The 22,482-nt window shown below is 44.0% G+C and overlaps 1 protein-coding gene across 1 annotated transcript in view; it reads left to right on the forward strand.

Moving 5' to 3' along the window:
- SUCLG2 (succinate-CoA ligase GDP-forming subunit beta) overlaps positions 1-22,482 on the forward strand; it is a 239,240-nt gene that overhangs the window by 207,110 nt on the left and 9,648 nt on the right. Inside the window, exon 10 of the mRNA XM_044451756.1 lies at positions 14,342-14,462. Within this exon, the coding sequence (XP_044307691.1) occupies positions 14,342-14,462 (121 nt within the window). The remainder of the gene's footprint in view (positions 1-14,341; positions 14,463-22,482) is intronic.

A 22,482-nucleotide genomic window follows, 5' to 3' on the forward strand; every position in this document is an offset into this window, starting at 1 on the left:
TTATTGACTATGAAGGCTACTCCATTTCTTCTGAGGGATTCCTGCCCGCAGTAGTATACCTGATGGTCATCTGAATTAAATTCACCCATTCCTGTCCATTTTAGTTCACTGATTCCTAAGATGTCAATGTTCAGTCTTGTCATCTCTTGTTTGACCACATCCAGCTTGCCTTGATTCATGGATCTTACATGCCAGGTTCCTATGGAGTATAGATCTTTGCAGCATCGGACTCTCCTTTCACCACCAGATACATCTGCAACTGAGTGTCCTTTCGGCTTTGACCCAGTCGCTTCATCCTTTCTGGCGCTACTAGTACTAGCCCTCTGCTTTTCCCCAGTGGCATATTGGACACCTTCCGACCTGAGGGGCTCATCTTCCGGCATCATATCTTTTTGCCTTTTGGTACTGTCCATGAGGTGTTCATGGCAAAGATACTGGAGTGGGTTGCCATTTCCTTCTCCAGTGGATCACGTTTTGTCAGAGCTCTCTGCTATGACCTGTCCGTCTTGGGTGGCCCTGCATGGCATGGCTAATAGCTTCATTGAGCTATGCCAGCCCCTTCGCCACGACAAGGCAGTGATCCACGAAGGAGGAGCAATTTGGAATACACTTGTAAAAGGAATAAAATACAAGTAAATCAAAGATGGTAAAGCAAAAGCAATAGAGTAAACAGAGATGCCCTTCAAAATCAAGGAGCAGCATTCATTACTGAATGATTCACTGAACTCTAGTGTTGTTTTGGTTTGGTTTTGCCCTCTTCAGGACATTCAACGATTTGCGTCTGTGTCATTTCAGAAGATTATTGCGCTCTTCAAGTGGTTAAAGTCAGCCCTTAGCTTTGTAGCACCATATAAAACATGATGAACTTGTACAGAAGCACACTCTGTGTCACAGCACATTGGAAAAATGCTGCAGAAGTGTGCAACCTGTTGTGTCACATTGCTTAAATTATTAAACCTGTGCTTGCTTTCTCCTCCAGACCACTTTTATTTCTCAGATCACTGCCAAATTCTTGTTATACACCACTGCAGCTTTCAATACCATTTAAAAGTATCAAGGATTATTTGCAGAGGAATATGTAGCGTGTTCTTACATGGGTTAGATCATACGTAATTTGCGTTCTATTTTCATCACGGAAACAATCAAAATCATGCAGCTGAGCTCTGAAGTGGTAAATGCTAGATCAAGGAGTGCTTAGTAGTGGGTCGCCATTTAGTGTCCACCCCATATAGCAGGGGTCCTCAAACTTTTTGAGTAGGGGGCCAGTTGAAAGGTGCCAGGGATGGGCGTGGGCCACCAAGGTGGTGCGGGCGGGGGGCACGGGCTGGGGTGGGGGGGCCGATCTCCCCTCTCCTTGCAAGCAAGCCGGCACCTCACCACGCATGCATGCGTGTGTGCGCATGTGTGATGAACTGTGGCAGGCCAGATAAATGGGCATGGCGGGCCGGTTCCAGCCCGCGGGCCATAGTTTGAGGACCCATGTCGTCTAGGAAGAAATCTAGCCCTGCTCCTCTTGCTCCACCAGTCCCAACAACTCTAGTCAAATATGTCTTATGAACAAGACCAGGGGCTGAGTGCTCCACGAGCACATGAGGTGCCTTGCAGAAAACCAGGTACCGGAGGTGCTGGCACCAAGCAGGGTGGACAGGTGTCACTAGGCCATACTCCATGTTCATCCCAAATTTTATGTTAGCAAGGGAGAGGAACCCCTTGGTTCCCTTGCTGCTTTGTAGAAGCCTCTGGTAACGTGGCTAAAGGAAATTCTCCTTCAGCTGTTATCACTTAACGTCCTGCCTCACGTGTCCCAGCAGCCACAATTATATTGAGCCTTCTAATCACTGCACTGATTATACCAATTATACGGTAGGACACTGATTACACCATACTGAGGAGAGACTGTTGCTCAAATAGTAGTCGGCTCATTACAAGGTTTGCTTGATACTGTGTCCAAGAAGGAAAATAAGCTATTAATTCCTGAGTCTCTCCGCATAATATGACCACTTTGGGGAAACAGGGCAAATTGAAAAGAAGAATACATTCCCATGATCTGTATTGAGAGCCAATCTGGGCAGTCTCAGCTTATGGCCAAGTAATTCCTTGCTGTGGGATCTGAGGGATTCTTCAGAAGTCCTTGCAAATACGTCATGCATCTAAAGAAAGCAACTCATTTACGTATCTTACTTACAAATGACAGCTCTTCCGCTTCATTAGCTTGAACAGCAGATGCCAAGATACAAGAGAGAAACGTTTTTCATTTGACCTGGCGAGGTTCTGCAATTGCTAATTTCAAATCAGAAAAAGAATGTTTGGAACCAGCTGCTCAGAAAGTCATGAAATGGGAGAATGAAGTCCTGGGGTGCCGTGGCTTAGGAATAAAAAGCCATGATAAAATCAGGCTCCTGCCTCTACTGGAAGGAGGAGCAACATATTTCCTGAGTATGCAGACTCCCCTCTCCGTCGATTCCTTTTCTTGCTGACATGTCCAGTGGGCTTATTTTGTTAGCCAACCCATGACACACCTCTTGGAATAGATGTAACTATGTTTGTAAGCTGTCTCATATTGGAGATGGACAACACTAGATTACCGTGTATTCTGTTCCACCTTTACGAAACAATGGAGTAGCATTGTACTGGACTGAAACAGATCTATGGCTATTCCAACTGTTGCAGGCTGGAAAAACTATTATCTAATGCTTTGGAGAGGATAGCTGCCCATTTTATTTTACAACTTTCCTTTGTAGCTGTTAAGTGATGTTAATGTCAGCTGATGAGGTCCTGCCACTTGCCCCAGCTTGGTGCAAGCTTTTCTTTTCCAGCAGCGAAGTGGAGTCTGGTGACTTGGAGCAGCCCGTTTCTGTATGGACGCTACGTTGTGTTTTCCGTGCCTCTGACGCAGCACACATTTTGTGCTCTTTCTCATTTAAGCAAAAGCATTTTTCCATGTATTGAACAGGTTGCCTGAATTGGTGGTTCAGTGTAGGGATGTGCAACGCTGGAAAATTCATTACGTTTGAGCTCAGTGGATTTTTAGCACATTTCTGACAAGACAGCCCAAAGCAGGCTGAGCTCGGGTTTTGTTTCAGCTTCCATGAAATTGCATGCAGAATATCTGTGCGTGTTTGGAGATGTGAACTGGATATCTTGAGTGCCGTTTTTGTGCATTGCATGAATTGTGCCAATCAGGGCCAACTCGTTAGATCTGAGCTGTTGTTCTTGGAGAAGTTAACACGATCAGTGTGGAAGCATCTGTCTCTCACTCTGCCTTGGCCTCTTTGATTTTTGCCCTCTACCACTCACTTTGCATACAGTGCCTTGCAGGAGTAACACACACCCTTTTTTACCTTTGTTACAACCTGGAATTGAAATGGATTGAATTCAGTCGATTTAATGTTCAGTGAGAGACTGAACATTGTGAAGGTGGAACAAACAATCTATTGTGGCAAAACAGTTGAGGCAACAAAAGCAAACTGGCACTTGTTACATGTTAATAGAAGTATGTCCCCTTTGCTGTGACATAGCTGAATAAGCACTGGTGCAGCCCACTGCCTGCAGAACTCACATAGCGTAAGTACGTCATTGAATCGAATCCACCTGTATACAGTCCCAGTGCCATGTATTTCAGATTAAATGCTCCTGTTTCTCAAAAGCTTGGGATTTGTTGGACAGCATATCTAAACAAACAGCATCATGAAGGCTGAGCACCCACCAAAGCAACTCTGGGATAAAGTTGTGCAGTAGCCCCAGTCAGGGTTGGGTTGTGTATGTGCATGTGTGTATCCCAAACTATGAACTTTTGCCAGAGCACCTTTCGATCCATGATCACAAAATGGAAAGAATATGGTATAATCATAACTCTGCCTAGAGAAGGACACCCACCAAAACTCAGAGACTGGGAGAGGAGAGCACGAGTCAGAAGTGCAACCAAGAGGCCAGTAGTAACTCTGCAGGAGCTGGGGCAATCTGCAGCTTCATGGATGACCTTCCATAGGACGACCACGCAACACATGTTCCACAAAACTGGACCTTGTGGAAGAGTGGCAGGAAAAAAGCCATTGCCCGAACCGAGTTTGGAATTTGCAAAAAAGCTTGTGAAAGACACCACAAACTTGTGGGGAAAGAGTGCAGAGGAAAAGAGAGCGGTTAAGACCCAAACTGAATGTTTGGGCTTGCTGCAAAATGCTGCATGTAGGCGAAGCCAACAGTGATTGTTGTCCTGGGAACACCATCCCTGCAGTGAAGCGTGGTGGTGACAACATCATCTTGTGGAAAGGTTTCTCAGTAAGGGCTGGGAAGCTGATCGGGATTAAGGGCAGGATGAATGGAATCAAATGAAGAGCAGTTCTAAGGGGAAATCTGTTTTAGCTTGCAGCAGAGCTGGAACTTGTATAGGAGAAAATGGCCCTAAACACGTAGCCAAAGTAACCCTGGAATGGTTTCAAAACAAGCTCCTGGATATAAGACCATCTTTCCAGTTGAGACAGCTTTATGTAGGAAGAGATGACCAGCTCAGCCTCAAGCTTTTTTAGGGCTTGGAATATTAATACCTGCACTTTGACTTTGGCCTGGGATATCACCCTAGGTCGATGAAGGTTATTCTGTGCTCCAAGTCCACTTGGGTCTGAGGTGGCAATGCTGGATCCAAGATCACCCCTGAACTACCAGCCTCATCTTTTAAGATGAGTGCAGCCCCAACCAGAATAGGTGGAACATCACTTAGCCAGGGAAGGTAACTATCCACTATCCGTCTCTCCATCTTGCCTCACATGAGCCTGTTTATTGGCCTCCATCCAGTCATTACTGACCCCAGGTGCAGGTTTAGAACATTCACATCTTTCCTGGATTGATGAAAAAGAGATGGAGAAAGCAGGCATCATCCAGAAGCTGTTTCAATGTTTTTAGCTTGTTTTTAATTTTAAGTTCACTTTCTATTTGTACATGTCTCATTTTTTTCCTTCATACTGCCTGTTGTTATGAGGCAGTTTTAAAAGGTGCTGAATGAACAAACAATAAAAGATAGAAGTCTGGTCACTATAGCAGAGAGGCCATGAGCTAAGGAGCAGGTCTGCCTTCTGGAAACATAGAAAGATGGTATCACACAACCCGCATCTCCCCAGTCAAAATGTCTATCCAGAAGGTTACTTTTTAAAGTCCAGAAGAATCAACTCAGTCACACCTGTTAAGTAGATATTAATACTGTATGTTATGTTCGTATCCTGACTGACTTCCTCTTGCAAGGCAGCTTACAGAGTTCTCTTCCCCATTTTATCATCACAACAGCCCTTTGTGCTTGGTCAGGCTGAGAGTCCGTGACGGGCACCTAGTGAGCTTCTTGGCTGAGTGGGGACTAGAACCCAGATCTCCCAAGTGCCCCGGTCACTAACTGATATCTATCCAGTCTGAATGAAAGAGATGTTCGTGACAAGGCATCGTTGTGGACTTCTCAATTTATTTCTTTTGAATTGTACAGATATATGCAAAGAAGTAAAATAAAATACTAATTTTGCTTTTAGCTTTGTAAAGACAAAATTACCATTTCTCTTCCCTTTCCATGCTGAATTTATACTGTCCTCTAGTGGATATCTTGATGTGTCGGCATATTCACATTATCTTAAAATCTCTCATGATCATCCAAATGTAATGCAGGGAGTGAGTGTGTTTCTAAAAGGAACGCTGAAGAAAGCTGCAGGCAGATTTTAGGCTACTTCAGCCTGCTGGAAGAGCAGCAACACCTTGCCATGCAAAAATGTTCCAGAGCCCCTGGGTTTCTCGGTCTCTGGGAGCATCTTGATGGCATCAATCAAGATGGAATTGGAAAAGAAGTGGCTCCTTTAAGGACAGGACTTCGGGTTGTCAGTGGAAGGGTTAAATAGAGCTTCTTTGCCTTGGGAGGGGAGGAGGATGCAGAAAATTCATAGGATACCTGGAGATGTAGCAAGGTTTTTGTCAGATTTCAATCACAGCAGGCTTGAGGCAAGTTCTCTCCAATATGTAGCTTTTAATTCACTGCAGACATGGCTTAACTGACAGTTGCTGATCAGCTTGTTTCAGCTAAAATAAATGGATCGAGCTACAGAGCAAGGTCAGACAGTGATATCAGTAATTTTAGAATATTGTTTATAACAGGTTTTTGCCCCGTGTGCTGGTGTTTTCTGATGGAGACATCTGACACCAGCAGCAGATTTAAAAAAACTAACCCAAAAGATTAGCTTTTCCTCCTGCTGCAAGATTAGATAACATTTCATTTGTCTTCAAGAGAAGCAACTCATAAAGAGAACATTAGCAGTAGCTTTGATTCTTGGGATCTAAGAACTCCTGTTAATTAGCCCTTTAATTACTTGCCTCTGTGTGTGAGAGAGAGAGAGAAAGAGAGAGAGATTTGTTTTTTAAAGTATTTTCTCACATTACATACTGTTTTTAGAGAGGTCTTTATTTCAATTTAACTGTTTTCCATAAAAGTATCAAACATTGCATCAAGACTTCCATTTCTCATTTATTACTTTTAAGGCAGTGTTTACACCGCTTGGTGAATTAATCAGCGTTTCCGGAATTGTGGTCTAGAAACAGCTGGAGTTGTTTTTCTTTTGGCAATACTGATTCATACCATGCTGCTCAGAGTAAATGTATGCTGAGGCTGCGAAAGGATAACATGTACCACTGCATTGGTTGGCATTTTCTAGGAGGCTTCCATGTTAGAGAAATCCTTCTGAAAACTCATGCCCTGCATCCACTTTGGGATCCACACATCTTTTTAGTCATCATATATGGAATTCATTTTGTTGGTGCGGAATTCAAGGCATACCTGGCCGACAAGATTGCAGCTGCAGCAAAAGAAAGCTAGCTTTCCGGTATATCAGCTCATAAATGAATTATCTATGCCTGGCAGGGCTTAGTTGTTGTTGTGTTTGCTTTTTTCGGTATTAAAATAATAGATTTTCCAAGCAGAAAGTGAGTATGCATGTTCATAGTTAGGTATGAACTGTCGAACTTTGGACACTTCATGAAAAGGCAAGAAGACCATCATGAGAGGGAATGTCAAAGGTAGAAAACAAAAAGGAAAACCAAATAAGAGAGAGATTAATTCCAGAAAGGATGCCATGGTCTTGAATTTAGAATAGTTAAGCAGAGCTGTCATAAACAGAACATTTTGGAGGGCTTTCATTCATGGGGTTGTGTAAATCAGAAGCAGCCTGACAGCACATAGAAGCAATAACATTGGGATGCTTATGAAAATGGTCCAGAAACTTCAGTTAGTCCAGAATATGGCTGTGAGGCTGCTGTCTAGGACTGGGTGATATGGGCACCTTACATGCGTGCTTTACCGTTTTCACTGGTTCTGATCCTTCCCAGGGCTCAATTTTAGCCATGGCCACCTTTCATCACATACCTCCCCACACCTTGAGATATTCTTCACAGGCTCTTTTCCAAGTGCATTCTAACAAAAGAGCAGCTAGTGGCTTCAGGAAAAGGTCTTTTAAGTGGGAGCACTTTGACTCTGAAGCCAAACCACCAGAAAAGGTTCACGTCTGCTGGTGCCACTTTTGAACCGGGTAAAAGCCTTTATTTTTCCTCGACCGTTTAGAGGTCACTCCTATGCATGCCTAGAAAAAGTCCTACAACTTCTAGCATTGCCCAGCCTTTGTGGCTGATTGAAGCATGCAGAGAGTTGTAGGATGTTTATTTCTGTCTAGGCCTGCATTGCATTGTACCTGCAACTGTGGTTACTCCTCTGGGGTAGCAGTCGGAAGATGGACTGTGCAGTTGTTGCACCATTTTCTCACCAGCCGGTTCAGAGAAGAAGCACAGAAGAAGCTGAAAGGAAGCACGGGAAGGTCCCGAGGAGAGGGCAGTAAGGAGAAGGAGGTCTGGGCCTCCTGTGAGCTTCTGTGACTGAGGCAGAGTGACAGCATCCTCAATCCTTGTCTGGAAGCACCCTTTGAGGTGCTCTTTTTATGATAGTTAGGATAGTTATTGTTGTGTTTAATTATTACTTAGTTTTAGGCTGTTGTCGTGAGCTGCCCTGAGAGCTCTGTTGCAGGGCAGTTTATAAATGCTGTAAATAAATTCCATAATAATAACAGAGACTTTGTAGCAGCCATTTCATGGAAGGTGAGGTTATCCATAAGAAGATACAGAGGACCTATCTAAACCCGACTTTCATTCATGCAGTGACCAACTTGCCTCTGATCCTGGAAGTAATATATAGATGTCATCCTGACTAGGCGCTGCTTATAAGCTCCCAGTGCGTGGGCCAGGTGAGCATCAGTGCACAAAGACCCCTGTTCAAGGGCAGGTGGAAGGGCCGTTGGGACCGCCCTTCCAGTCCTTGGTGATTCTGGCTACTCAGCTCCATTCTAAGCTGGCAGTTACTGATGATGTATAGCCTTCCCTGGCCAGGTTGTGAGGTTGCTGTAAAATGCTGACAAGTCCTCATGTAGCACCTATTTCCCAACATTAATCCTTGGTATTGATGAGCTGCACGCTGGCCGTAGAAGTGGACGTCTTTACATATTAGCATGAGCATTCACCGTCGGCCCTGGCTTCCTTGTGATGGATATTTCATGTCTGCTGTGTCAGGAAAAGCAAACGGTTACCGGACAAAGATGCTTGCATTTATACTTCTTACTAAAAGGCAACGTGAAGCCTGGGCTTGCAAGGCATAGAGAGAGGGAGAAATATTAATCATCAGTATGCCATGCAAGGCATTCTCTCTGTCTCCTGGCAGGCCACTCTGTTCTCGGTGCACATTTTATGACTCAGACGCAGAGTATGTTAATGAGAGCTTGTTTGCAATATGCAGTGGGTGTTTCTTCCTTTTTCCCCATTGAACACTTTCTCGCTTTCCTCCTTTCTGTGCACACAGAAGTCCTGGAACAAACCCCTTCATTGACAGACACTGCCAGAATGTTTGAAACTATTAGAAGGAAAAGCAGGATCCATTTAGGGCAGCAAAGGAATGATAAACAGTATTTTCCCATTTTAAGGCTGGTTTGTAACTGAATTTCTTCACCAGTTGAATAGGTCTTTTGGCTTATTTAAATGATAACAATAGAGACCAAGATTAAATCTTCCACTTGATTCATTTTTTATTGATTGAATTCATGCAGGCCCCTCTCTAAAATTCAATAATTTTATTTATGTTGTTGGTATTATTATTAAAACAAGGTACTGAATTTCCTTGTGCTGACTCTAATCTCCCTTATTTTGGGGTTTGGGCAGGTCTATGTAGTTTGCAATAGATTTGAGGAACTGGTTGGAGTTCAACTTGAAAACGAAAAAAGCAGGTCCATAAATGAGAGTGCCCAGTTTAGGAATATAATCTTTGCTGTGATGTCATGTTATCCCATGTTTCCTTCCCACCCACCACCCAGCAACAGGGGGTCAAGAAAGGCAGGGCATTGTGCTATCACAGTATATAGTGAGTTCCCCTGAATGGTCCATAGAAGAAAGGAGATGCTAAACACAACTGAAACGGTGTGTTTATTTTTTGAGTAAAGCCCAAACTGTTCTTATCTTCTGGTGGAAGAAAGCACGGGGAGGTATAAAATCACATTCCAAAGGTCTAGATTCAAAGGAAATCTTGAGTTTACTGCTCTGCCGTCGTCTGTTTGCATGTCTTTGGTGAGGCTTCTTTGCTTTCAGCTGCACTCAGATAAAGGAGATGAAGGTCTTGTGGTGTACAAAATTCTGAATTTGGGGAGGGGTGTGATTTGTGGGGAACATGTTGGTGGAACAAGTTTATATTGCCTAGAAGCTTTTCCAGATAAAGAAGTTCGTTGCAAGAGCTTCAGCACAATCATTCTCTGGAGGGAGGGTGATAGGAATATAAAAACAGAAAATAAAGGGTTTTCAGATGTATGTGAACAATGAGATTAAGCAACATGTATTTTCTTTGCTAAATGAAAGGTGGGAGTCTGTAGAAATTATTTATAGAGGAATCTTATCCTTAAATAAAATCCATCTATGCAGATTTTGTCATATGTGGTTCAAATCACCTCTGAGACGAGAGAAATCTCTCTGTGGAATTCCTTCTGCAGCATCAAATGTGATATTCAAAGCAGCACTTAGTGGATACTGTAAAAGCAAAATATAAGCATTCTAGACAACAAGAGAAGCAAAAGAAGAGTAAAACCCAGTTGAAAAGAAAGTGTGATGGTTACCATCATATAAAAATGCGGCTGAACTTGTGCATTATAATTATATGCTCTTCACAAACAATGGTCTTGTGATCTGAAATACCACAGAAGGGTTTTAATGAAACCATTCTATTCTATTTTTATGTTCCATATAGATAGTACTATTGTATTTTTATCAGGTAATAATAGATAATAGTGATCACATGCACAGACTAAAGACAAGATGCTTTCTTCTGGTTAATGCAAGTCATGCCTGCCAAGTGATTTTATGCAGTACTTTTAAGTGTTATTCTTTTATCTTGTGCCTTCTATTTGTTTACCAATGTTTTCCATTCTTCTCAAGATGGTGTAGTTCTAGTGTCCTGGAACAGTGGTGGAGTTGTAGGGTCCTCCTCCCATTCCCAACCCAGCCGTCAATCCATCAAAGACTTTGCCTGGCAGAGAAGGGAAAGGAATGTCTCCTCCCGCCCCCACTGAAGCCCCTCTGCCATGTTCCAGAGGGTCCCCCAGATCTTCCAAGTAGATGTGGGGGACAGAAGACCACAGGAGGAAGGAGAAGTCATTAAAAAATGGCTCCCTCTTTCCTCCAGAAGGGGGTTTCCATGAGCAGAGTTTTTTTCATAGGATCTCAGGATCCAAGTCCAAGGGTGGTATATAAATATTTAAATCTATTGTAAAACGGTATATTTCATCCTCAGGTTTCAGTTGTGCTTTATCAAAAACCTGTAGCCAGTTTTTGGAATATAGAAGCCAGTTCCCTCCCCAGCACCAACACATACTTGCTTTGCTTTGCTTCCCTTCGCTCTCATTTCCTTGGTCTGGCTTCACAGACCAGCTGCTTTCTCTGCCAGCAAACCCATCCCAACTCCCTTGGACAGATTTCCAGCTTCTCTTGGAAACTCTTCCTTGCAGAGGGCGCACTGATCCTCACGATCATTTAAGTGATCTTCTCCATGAGTAGTTAGGATGCCGGTGACTGTTTCTACCAGCACAGGTGGGCTGGGCGTCATCATGTCATCGCTTGCAAGGAACTTCTGGTGGCCGGCTGAGGCCGCAGGGCACCAGGGCTGCATTCTGAGGCAGGCCCCTGCTGAAGTACTCACAGGCAGCAGGAACACCACTCTGTGCGGTGGGTGAGCCTGCAGCCCCTGCTTTTGACACTCGAGGCATTTTGCGTGCCCTGCGGTCGAGGAGGAAGGGAGCATGGGCCAGGCAATCTAACTGGGAATTAGTGCAGGGATTTCAATCCATCCAAGTTGATGGATGGCCCTTTTCCCAGTGGGACTTACCAATTTATCTGCTGTAATGAATTCTCTATTACTTACCTCTCCTTGTTAATTATAAAGGATTTTCTTACCCTTATTTATCAGGTTCAGACAAGTATATTACCTCTCTGTCCGCACTGCTTTCAATATGGAATATGTGCCAGTTGATTCAATAAGACTCCACATGCTAAATGTTGTGGCTCACTTTATTCATTATTCCAATGACATTAGATAAGACGACATTAGCCTTCCTCCTCTCCCCTTTGTTGCACAAGGAATAGATTGGATCCTTGTCTTTCTTTCTTGCTCTTTTCACCACAAATGTTTTTGCTAACCAGCAACCATGTTTTCCTGCATTCCATTTTGCAGTGTGAGTGTGCACATATCACCCGCTGTCACAGCTCACAAGGTTTAAGGAACGTTGAACAAGGCCTGTAAAACCAAAGTTAATTCTTAAGAAATGTACCATCTCTTTATAAAAGACTAATTTGTAGAATCGCACCTGAGTTTCCAGCATGGGCTGTTGCTGAGCCTATGAGGTATGAGATAATTATCCTTCACATTTAGGAAGCAGAAGCTATCAGGTGTTGAGGTTGGATTTCCTTGGAGACATGTTCCTCTCACTCCTAAGGACAGGAACCAGCAGGGCCCTGGTGACCTTTCACCATAATCAACTACCCACTTTTAGCCTTTGCCAAATACCCTTCGAATCCTCCATTTTATGGCAAAAATGCATGCAACTATAAAGTGAGGAAGGATAAGCTTGTTTCGGGTGGGTGACCATAACATAATTCACTTTTTTAAAGAAATCTCATGGGATGCACACTATAACAGAATCACGGATGTTGTTACTTTAAGCAAAGGGTTCAGATAGCAGTATGGGTTTGTTCTGAATGCATTTTGCCTTGTTTCCCACTTCTAAGAAAAGTTTGGCCAAATGATTTCCCCCTTGGAATTTTATAGTAGAAAGGCCTCAAAATAATGAAGGGTAGAGAACTGAGTTCCCAAAATGAAGCTCCAACTGGAGCAATAGCCGCTAATCAATAATCATGTCTTGTATTAGCAAATAGATGTCCATGACACTTGTGGGATCCCATTCCACCAGCAAGCTCAGTAAGCCATAAATGCACAATCTCGGGGAAAGTACTGCATTTCCAGAGGTACAAAATATGATGTTCCTAATAGTAGAAATGCAAATCTGCCCATAGCAGCAGTGCAACCAATATGTGCAGATTGCACAAAAAATGAGAAAGAAAAGCACATTACCAAAGCAAATTGTGTCAAACCCTTCTTGGAGTCTATTTTCCCAGAGCAATCTTATGTCAGAGGGTATAGTTGTGCTCCTAATCATCATCCTCAGAAACCAATTGTAGACTCAATGTTGTAAAGTATACTTTAAACGGACCTTGTGCATCTTGTTCACAGCCTTTTGACTGTGATTACTACCATTTCATATAAAACTGAGGTTGAAAGAAGCTGACTCACAGCCACTCAGTTTGTTTGCTACCCAAGTCAAAGCTCGAGAGATTCAAGGCCAACATTTAAGGGTTCGTGACACCGGATGCGCATCTCTGGGATTATTTCTTTGCTCTTAAAAAATCCATGGGCAGCATGCTGCTAGGGGCTGCTGTCAGCTGGTACCTCCCCCACCACACCACCAAATTAGGCAGCCAGGCATTTCTAGTTTGTGGTGTTGTTGTTCATGTTGTTTCATTTGTTGACATGGCAATCCACAGCAGTTATAGAGAGCTAAGTGGATCAGATTATGGCCCCTGGAGCCCCCTGGAGCCCCATCAATAGCAACCACTGATCTCAAACCTGGTTCTCGTGGATGCAGGCTCAGATGCAGTCTCTGAAGAGTCAAAAAAGCAAATTTTCAGAGCCTCCCAAATTCTTCTGCAGATGACAGCAGTATTCAAGCCAATAAAAAATTCTGACTTGCCTATTCTCCCAGTATCTCTTCCACCATTTTCCCTCAGAAGAGAGAAAATGCCAGAGGTGGCAGGGCCAGCCGAGGAGCAGGGGTCGGCTCCCCCACCCACACATGGATTGGGCCCCTGCAGGGTCCCCAGTGCCCCACAGGAAAAGGGAAAGTTTCACCTGCTTGTTCAGTCATTCAGGGTATGATGGGCTTCAGGGAGCTTTCCTATCTCGACTTTCAGTCGCATTGACTAAGCATTGGTGCACCATGTGCAGCGTTTGCCATTAGGGGTAAAAGGGCAGGACAGAAAACACAGGGGACAAGCGCATATACATGGCTGTCTCCTTTGAGCTGCAAGACACAAGAAAAGGGCATCTCAGTGACCTTTGAGAATTGCAGTTTTTGCAAGGGCTGTGCTGGTGTGTGATGGATAATAAGGGCTTGCAGTTCTAATGTCAGTGGTTGGTTGGTTGGTTTGTTTGTTGAAAGCTTTTCTATCCCGTCCCTACAGACAGTCTCTGGTGGCTTACAAGCTGCTCCAGGCGCTATCCATGGTGCTGAACCTGATTTCCCCAACACAAACTGTTCAGCACCACGGACAGCTCCTTTGAGATTCATCCTGGCGCATGGGGCCACTTCTCTGTTCCACTGACATGGGGACCAGCAACAACTGCTGGGAACCGGGGACGTGTGGGCGACTTCCAGCCGCAACCCAAAAAAGCACGCCAGGCTATTTCTGATTTGGGAGTGGCAGTGGGAATTGTTCGGCTTACTTCTAATCCAGTCTGTTTTGGGATGGAGGGAGCTCTCCCATCACTACATAATATTAAGGAATTTGAAATTCATTTTTACAGCACATTATATATCAAATGTTATCGGCTGCCCCCAGTTTGGAGCGTGTCCTTCCCCTGGAATCATTCAATGAAAACCTGGATTGGCCTCTGTTGAGATATGCTTCCACTTTGGAAAGGCACCTTTCTGGAGGAGTACAAAGTTGAAGAATATTGCTTTTCTCACCCTAGGTTGAAGCAATTCTGGTCAATATTTTTGGTGGGATTGTCAACTGTGCCATCATAGCCAACGGCATCACCAAAGCTTGCCGAGAGCTTCAACTGAAAGTGCCTCTGGTGGTCAGACTTGAAGGTAAGTGATGGCCCTTAAATGTTACCCTATCCCTTCAGTCAATCTATTCTCTGATTTTTATTTGAAGAAATGGCTAAACAGTTCAGATGAAGTTCAATCTGACCTTTATTTATTGTATTATTTATTAGATTAATATCCTGCCTCTTTCTTATTAAGATCCCAGAGCAGCTTACATCATCCTCCTCCTCTTGCCCTCAGTCTTATCCTCACAACAACAACCCTGGGAGGTAGGTTGGGCTGAGAGTCTGTGATTGGTGGAAAGTCACCCAGTAAGTCCCATGGCTGAGTGGCAACTAGAACCCAGGTCACCTGAGTCCCAGTCCCGTGCTCTTAACCACTACATGGCATTGGATCTCAGACCTTACTATTAGGCAGAGCAAGGCAGTCACCTTTAGTGCAGTATCAGTCCCCTGGCTATTCCCTCTGTTGGATGCAGATCTGTGCATTCCAGGAAACCTGCCCTGCATCCCTTAACTTAGCAGGTACCCACAGGTGAGTCAGAGGATGCTCTTCTGTCACCCATTTTGCAGTAAGATTCAGCTGCCAGGCTTGTTGGCTTCAGTAGGTTGTTCTTCGCTACAGGGACCAAAACATCACAGGGCAGCCCTTGTAAGAGTGTAGTTGTTTCAGTCACCTTAGTGTGATTCCCTGCTGTACCCCATGTGCCCATTCACACCTCAGTTTTGTCTCCAACATCAGCATTCCCCTTGCCTTCCCGTTTCTGTTACCATTGGGTTCTTTTGTAAGTTGCTGGGCTATCCCATCAACTGAGCTGATCCTTGTCCTCTTGGTCATTCAGACATAGCAGTGTGTACACGTACACAACTCAAGTTCATTGATGTTCTTGAAATTTCACTTAAAAGCTGAGTTCATTATATGCCTGTATCAGCTGATAATTTTGTTCGTTTTCTTTTCGTCTACACGTTGGTGTATGTTTTAGCCCAAATGTTTCCACTTACACACATTGAAACACATTCTTCCATTGGTTAAAATGTGTTTGTGTGCTTTTCCATACATAGTTTGCAAATATATGGATGCTATCATGATGCTAATTTGGGGAAAAGGCCACTCAAATCACATTGCAAATTCAGAAATGTAGAGACCTCTTCTAGGGACTGCATTCCAGTCCCCGTCTGTTGCAGGATGAGTGAAGCGGGAAATTTGGCTGAAAAGCGAACTGAAATAAATTCCTCACACTTCCATCTAATAAGGTCATGCTGAAACGGAAAGTCTCTTCCAACAACACCCATTGCAAATGCTCCGCACGTTCCACAGTGCTAATGGGAATGGAAACATTCACTTGCTTCGAAGTCCTGCACAGGTGTTCAGCCTGCATAGCTGAAGGAGGCAGGAGCAAGTGCCCACAGACTCTGACCCCAACCTGCCCATGTTGAGAGGAGCGTATCCAAATGCAATTGTTGGGAAGGGAGTACAAATCTCCGCCAGATCGGAACGATTCCAAGCTTTTGTGCTTGATGCTTGCTGCTTCTGCCAGGGGTGTGTGCCTCTGTGTCTGTGTGTGCAGGTCCAAGCATCATTTTTGCGTTCAGGAATACCAGCTTCTAGCAACAGAGCTGATCCAGCTTAAATCTGGACCCAGTTTGCTCTGTTTGTACTGCCACACAGTGTGTTTTTCTTGATCATCTGTCAGATGTAGTCAAGAAAGCAGGGAAGGAGAAATGTGTGACATCATCATTTCAGAGTATTTTAAGTGGTTCTGGTAATTACAGAAGGCAAAGTGAAACTAAACATGTGGATTGTTTGTTTCTGGAGGCAGCTCCATGCATAGCTGCCAGTTGATGTCCTTCACAGTTCTACTGCAACAACTAAGCATTTTAGTTAGTTAGTTAGTTAGTTAGTTAGTTAGTTAGTTAGTTAGTTAGTTAAAACTTTTCTATACTGTCCCATACTTAAAAGCCCTAAGTAGCATCTCTGGGCGATCTGCATGGGAGACCACCTGGGAACCCTTAGCAAGACATTGTGAGGACTTTGGAGGACAAGCAGGGTGGAGAAATAAATTTGCGTGCACAAGAAATATCCCTATGCTTTTTGACAGAGTGCACGCCTGTCACAACTCCGTGGTTGCTGGCTTGGAGCTGTGCTGCTTTTTCTGGCTTCCCATATAAATCTCAGCACAACCAAGGGTGGCCTTAAGTTGCAGGTGTGGAACCTCAAGTCCAGGGGCCAAATCCAGGTCTGCATAGTACTCCAGACAGCCAAGCCGTTTCCCCCGACCACCAGTCATTCACTGCTTTCCCATGTTTCCTGTTGCATTTTCCTATTGTAAAATGTGGAAATGTCTCTCATGAGACATAGTTACCGGCAGTAAGAGCTTTAAGCTAAAACATGCTGGCACTTTGCTCCACCCCTTTGCCTTTGGCCTTGCCCACCATTGCAATGCAGACGCAGAGAGCTTCTCCCAGTCCTTGGGGTGAAAAACGTTCAACACCCAGGCCTTGGGCAGAGCATTGCCACTCATCCACCCCTCCTCAGCAGCACACACATGCTGTAGGCAGTCCTCTTCCTGATTTGTGGGTCCTGATGCTTCCCTACTGGCTAGGCTCGGTGTTTGCTTAATTCCTGCTTGGTGCACCACTTTTTGGGGCAGTCACTTAAATACATTCTGCACATCACATCTGATGCCAAGCAGATCTTTCAGATGCCAGAGCAAGAGCTCTTGGTATGTGTTGCCTCTCTCTTTTGCTGCTGCAGCTTTTGAACTGTGCCGGCGGGGGTCAGGGATCAGGTGGGCTTGGACTGCAGCTGTCTACAGAGCAAGTCACAAACTGGCTGTTTCCTTGTGCAGACAGCTGAAGCCCAAGGCCAGGATGTGACCACCAGTGGTGCATCAGAACCAGGCTTCCAAGGAGGTAGCACTGGAACTTTTTGAGTCTTCGGGGCTGCTGATGTCATCCGCCACTCCCCTCACTCCTGTCTGCTTCTGCTGAGCTTAGCTGCAGTTTTCCCAGTAGGTGAGGGGAAAGGATTTTTTCCAACAGCATATGTTGTTCTCTGTTGTAATGCAAAGTGTTTAGGGGGTAGCTTGGCCTCAGATGGACAACTGCAAGGCATTCGCTTTTCAAATAGCTCTGTTCCTAAAGGAGATGAAACTCTTGCCACTGGTTTATTGATACAAATCAATGCAGCTTGCCTTCATTTTCCGGCTCTCTTGGGGGTGTGATTAGGCGACTGCATGATGAGTGCCTGTGGTTCTGAATATACCACTGCAATCCCTGGTGCTCCCATCACCGAGATATGCTGTGGATTCATAGTCCTATTCAGGCATTTTTAGAAAACAAAAGTGGCAATTGTAGGATACCTCCCTGCCTTTGTGAAGCGGCAGATGAGCTGAGCAGGGAGAGGAAGCCTGCACAGCCAAAACCACTTCTTTCTCTTCCGTCTAGTTAAGTAGAACCCACAGTACATTTCTGTAAGTGATTATTGTGGGGTGACCACTGGAAAAAAATGAAGAAGGGAAAAATTGCATCTAAGTATCTGTAAGTGGGATCTCAGAATTACAAAGAGGACTTCTTTCAACCAGTATATTCCTTTCACTGGAAAAAAATACTGCCCATTGGGAGACCTCTGGTGATGTACCGTGTTACTTCTAATTGTGTTCATTGTTTGGGTTGCTGGAAAGGTTCTTCCTTACCATCTGCAGTCTCATTGTAACAATATGAACAGACTAGAACCATGTGGCTCAGAGGCTCACCGACCAGCTCACTGGCCTTCGTCACTGGCCAAAGTATGCATATTTAACTCCTTCAGTCCTCCCTTGATGTTGGTCCTTGGTTGTAGCTCCTGAAATCATATGTGTTGCTCTTTGAACTTCCATGTAATAAGAGATGAGTAGAGTGTTTGCAGGCCCCTCGACAGCCATAGGAGTCTTCCAGTTCCCAAATCCAAGGTCAGAAAATAATCAGTCTCAAAGCTGAAGATTCCTGTTCCCTTCTTCCCTGCCCCAGCTATTGCTCCAAGGTCATAAGCCTAGCCTTGAAAAGGGGGAAACAAGTCAGTTCTGGGGGCAGTGGAGAAGGAAACTGGCACGGGCAACCTCTTCCCTTGTTCAGAAGTGCCACAGCTAGAAGGCCAAAATGAGCCGTCTGCAGGGCAAGAGGAGCAATAGATACTTGTAAGTCTTTGAGTTTGAAGGTTTGTGGCCATCTCCACTGGACTGCAACCTAAGTTTAATTAGATTGAATGATGCTGAAAAAAGAAGCCCAAATCTTATGAAAATACCACTGAAAATAGGACGTCATAAAAGGACAAAGATGGGTGTCAGTGCATATTGTATTTTCCATGTGAGATGTTGCTCCAACAGAAGGTTTATGATTATTCTCAAAAATCTCAACAGATTTGTTGCCTGGACTGTACAGAATTCCTGCCCACATGAAATGTATTGCAAATGTCTTGATGAGTAAAGTTTTAATCAGTCAGATCTGTCTTGATTTAGTAGGATTTTCTGGACAAATGGTTGTTCTCAGCTGTGTAATAATTACAAGCTTTTTTACCAATGGATAAAGAAAGGATTACTTTCCCATTTGAAAATGGTAACTTTATAATTACATGTATTTACTTGCTAGAGAGAGAGAGAGCTGACAAGCAGGATTATTTTTTGAAGGAGCCCAGAGTGACTTGAAGAATTGCGTATTCTGCATTTTAGCTTTAAATAGGTGATGTAATTGTTTCTGCAGGACAAGGGTAACCCCTCTTTACATCATATTAATGTTCAGTTTCAGAAGATTTCTGTAACAAATAGGTAGCAGGCCTGGATTAAAGCCAGATATGCATAGGTCCCACAGTGTGTAACTGGGTTTTCCCCCCATTTCTTGAAACTTTTCTGTATGTCTGTCTGGCTCCCTATTTAGAGCTCCATGCCAGTGCTTGTGGGCACACACACTGGGCCATATAGTTTCCGGTGCAGCCCAGGTCCCCTTGTTTTATTGGAAGGAGCAGCTTTGCTTGCGTGTCCGTTGGCGCATGGCACAGCTCAGTTCTTCCACTGAAATGACTGGGAAAGCGGTCACAACTAGGGGAGGCCCCCATAAGCCCTGGCTCAGTAAACCTCACACTGCTTCTTGCTTGGTCATTGGAACTTAGGCAAACGCATTTGTAGGAGTGGAGGGAGGAGCTGTTCACGGTAACGAAATGCACACCACCTCAGCAGGATCATGCGATCCCATCTCGGGTGTCTCATTTGCATGCCTTTTCATAACAGGTTCATGCAAAAAGCATGCCCTGGTTATAAAATGTATATGCAGTAGCCCATACTAATAAAATGCACTGCACGCTAATGAAAAAATGAGTATGAGAAATGACATGCAGCAAGGATTGTTTTCTGGCTTTTGGGAATAGTGATCAGATGTAGCTAACCTGCAAATAAACACTTCTGAACATTTATTTGCCCTGCTGCTGCCCATCAGCATCTTGTTACTAACCTACGATGTACCTTCCTTAGTACATGATAATCTGATACTAGATCGCAGTGGCTAATTCTCTGCTTCCTGGAGTTGCATCCTCTCTCCTTCATAACCTGCATGGAACAGGTTTTGCCGATGGGGAGGCATTATTGAATGCAATCCAAGGAAGGTCACAGATGTCCCACTGACTTGATTAAGTCATAAGTTTGCACGTGACGTCATACCAGCAGGACAGCAGGCAGTGTCGTAGGGTCGCAAGCTAATTGCCAGATGATCAGATGTTGACCCATCCTGCTTCGTAGTGTCAGAAGGCTCAGCGTAATGTAGTACCTTAGGAGGAGTAGACACACTTTCCTCAGTTCCCTTAATGTCCTACCTGGATTCTTCCGTGAGACTCAATCATCCAGTCAGCTGCCTTGCATCCAGTGCATCCATTCAGTACAACAAATATGTGTCACATTTTCCCTGCAAAGCTCTAGCTGTTATTCGTCCTTCTGAACCCACTTCTGCTCCAGTCCCATTTTGTATAACTGATTTCATTGTTCAGCATCTTACATAGCAAACCCATTTTTCTAGGCCCTTTTCTCTCTAAATATGCATAGCATTATACCCTTAGTAAGGGCCTAGATACCCCCTTGTACTAAAGTTAGTGTTTGAGGGAAATCTTCCTGATTATATAGAGGGATCTGAATAAGAAAGTATAAATCTCTTGTCAAATCCCATGCCTTTTATGTTGAACAATTTGCTTCAGTGAAAGAGAAGTGCAGATTATTTCGATAGCTTTGCATTGGAACACTGTTTGCAGTTCTCTAACACCATCCAGTGGCAGGAGGTTAATGCTGGCTTAGTATTTTTAAAACAGCTTTTGAGGGGTGTGGAAAACACTTTAATTCTTTTGCAGGAATTGCTAGATTTAAAAAATCAGTAAACAGTCCACCCCTGTTAGTGTTTCCTTCCTAGCAATATTCTCATTGAAATAACAAAATAAGCAAAAATCATGAAATTCCAGGGCTTGCTTGTTCAGTCATTTTTGATGATGAGAAACAATCCGTTTCCAAAAGATGATACTCTTTTCAGCAGATTTAGTTTATATAACTTTTTTTAGAAAATGTGCAAGCTTTATGACATCTTTAAAATGATTGTTCAATACATAGTTTAAAGACTAGTTGTGCTGTTGTCTGTTTCCTTTCATCACAGCATGCAAATTTAAGTCGAGAGTCTGCATAGATATAAAATGAATGCAGTTATATATAAACCACTCAGTCCTGGTTATTTTGCTCATGAGAATTTTTGACTTTGTCGACTTTTCTTTTTCAGTTTCTATAGAAGCCTTTTATTGTGTGTGTGTGTGTGTGTGCGCGCGTGCGTGCGTGCGTGTGTGCCCCATTGGCTCTATTGGCAAACAGTCATTAGTAGACACTTGTCTGTAACCAACATAAAAATCGTCTTTCGGAGAGAAATGCATAATGATTTCTTAGTAAAAACAAACAGCTGATTAGGCCTTGCATTCAGCAGCCTTTCATTCCTGTCCCTTTTGAATGACGAGACAGGGACCCAGTGAGAGCCAGTGTGGCGTGGGGACGAGCTGAGTTCTAGTTCCCATTCAGCCGTGATGCTCACTGGGTTGTTTGGAGGAGAAAACTGAAGCAGAAGACTACATACGGAGCACCCCACTTTGTTTTCTCTGCAAGAAGAAGAACGTAATAGTGATGACGAAGCAGAGGCAAATGGTATTTACACTGTATCCAAAGTCTACTGCTTTCCCCTAGTATATCTATTTATGGCAGTAGTATAGTGGTCGAGTCTAGCCATTGATTTCTGTTCTGACAGTTAAACATCTGGGCTGTACCCAGCTGCCATCCGTGTTACCCTCCGTATCTGTTTTGTAGGCCTGTCTTCCCAACCTCCTGTGCAGGATGCCTTGGGTTACAACATGGATAATCCACAATAACTTTACTGTCTGGGGCTGATTGGAGTTGTAGGCAAAATGTGGAGAGAACCAGGGTGGAGAAGCCTGCTGTAGACATTGAACTTCCTAGTGCCATGTGTCTCCACTTAGGGACCCCACTTACCGATGTCCCAGTATAGTTTTTGGATAAAATTGGAACACAGCATGTGCACACACTCCTGGCAAAAAGTCAAGGAAGAGGTTCACTGGCCTTTGCCACATGTTCAAAGACACTTCCATGCTCTGCTGGGTCAGAACTGTTGCTTGAGTTGCACCTGACTCTCTCTCTCTCTCTCTCTCTTGATATTGTCCCATATAATGTTGCCTCTTCCAAAGACATTATAATAGGAAGCATGCTTCCTTTGTAGTTAAGAGGGCTGTATGGACTAAAAAAACTTGAGCTCACCAAAGTTCTGTGAATTCTACCTCAAAGCTTGTTTTGATTCTAGGCTGTATCAAATTGTGAGGCCTCTTTTTCTTTTTGCATGAAAACCCCTGTGGCTTTTTCAAAACATTTGTGTCAGTAGTGTGCATCTTTGAAATGTGCACATCTTGCTCCCATTGAAGAAAGTGTATTTTTGAGCATTTTTCAAAAGGATGCCTGGCTGATGCACATTTTTCGGATATATTCATGCTGTTGAGCACATGTTTT

Source organism: Varanus komodoensis, unplaced genomic scaffold (genome assembly GCF_004798865.1).
Source record: "Varanus komodoensis strain SLA01 unplaced genomic scaffold, ASM479886v1 scaffold6_4, whole genome shotgun sequence".
Taxonomy (NCBI): domain Eukaryota; kingdom Metazoa; phylum Chordata; class Lepidosauria; order Squamata; family Varanidae; genus Varanus; species Varanus komodoensis.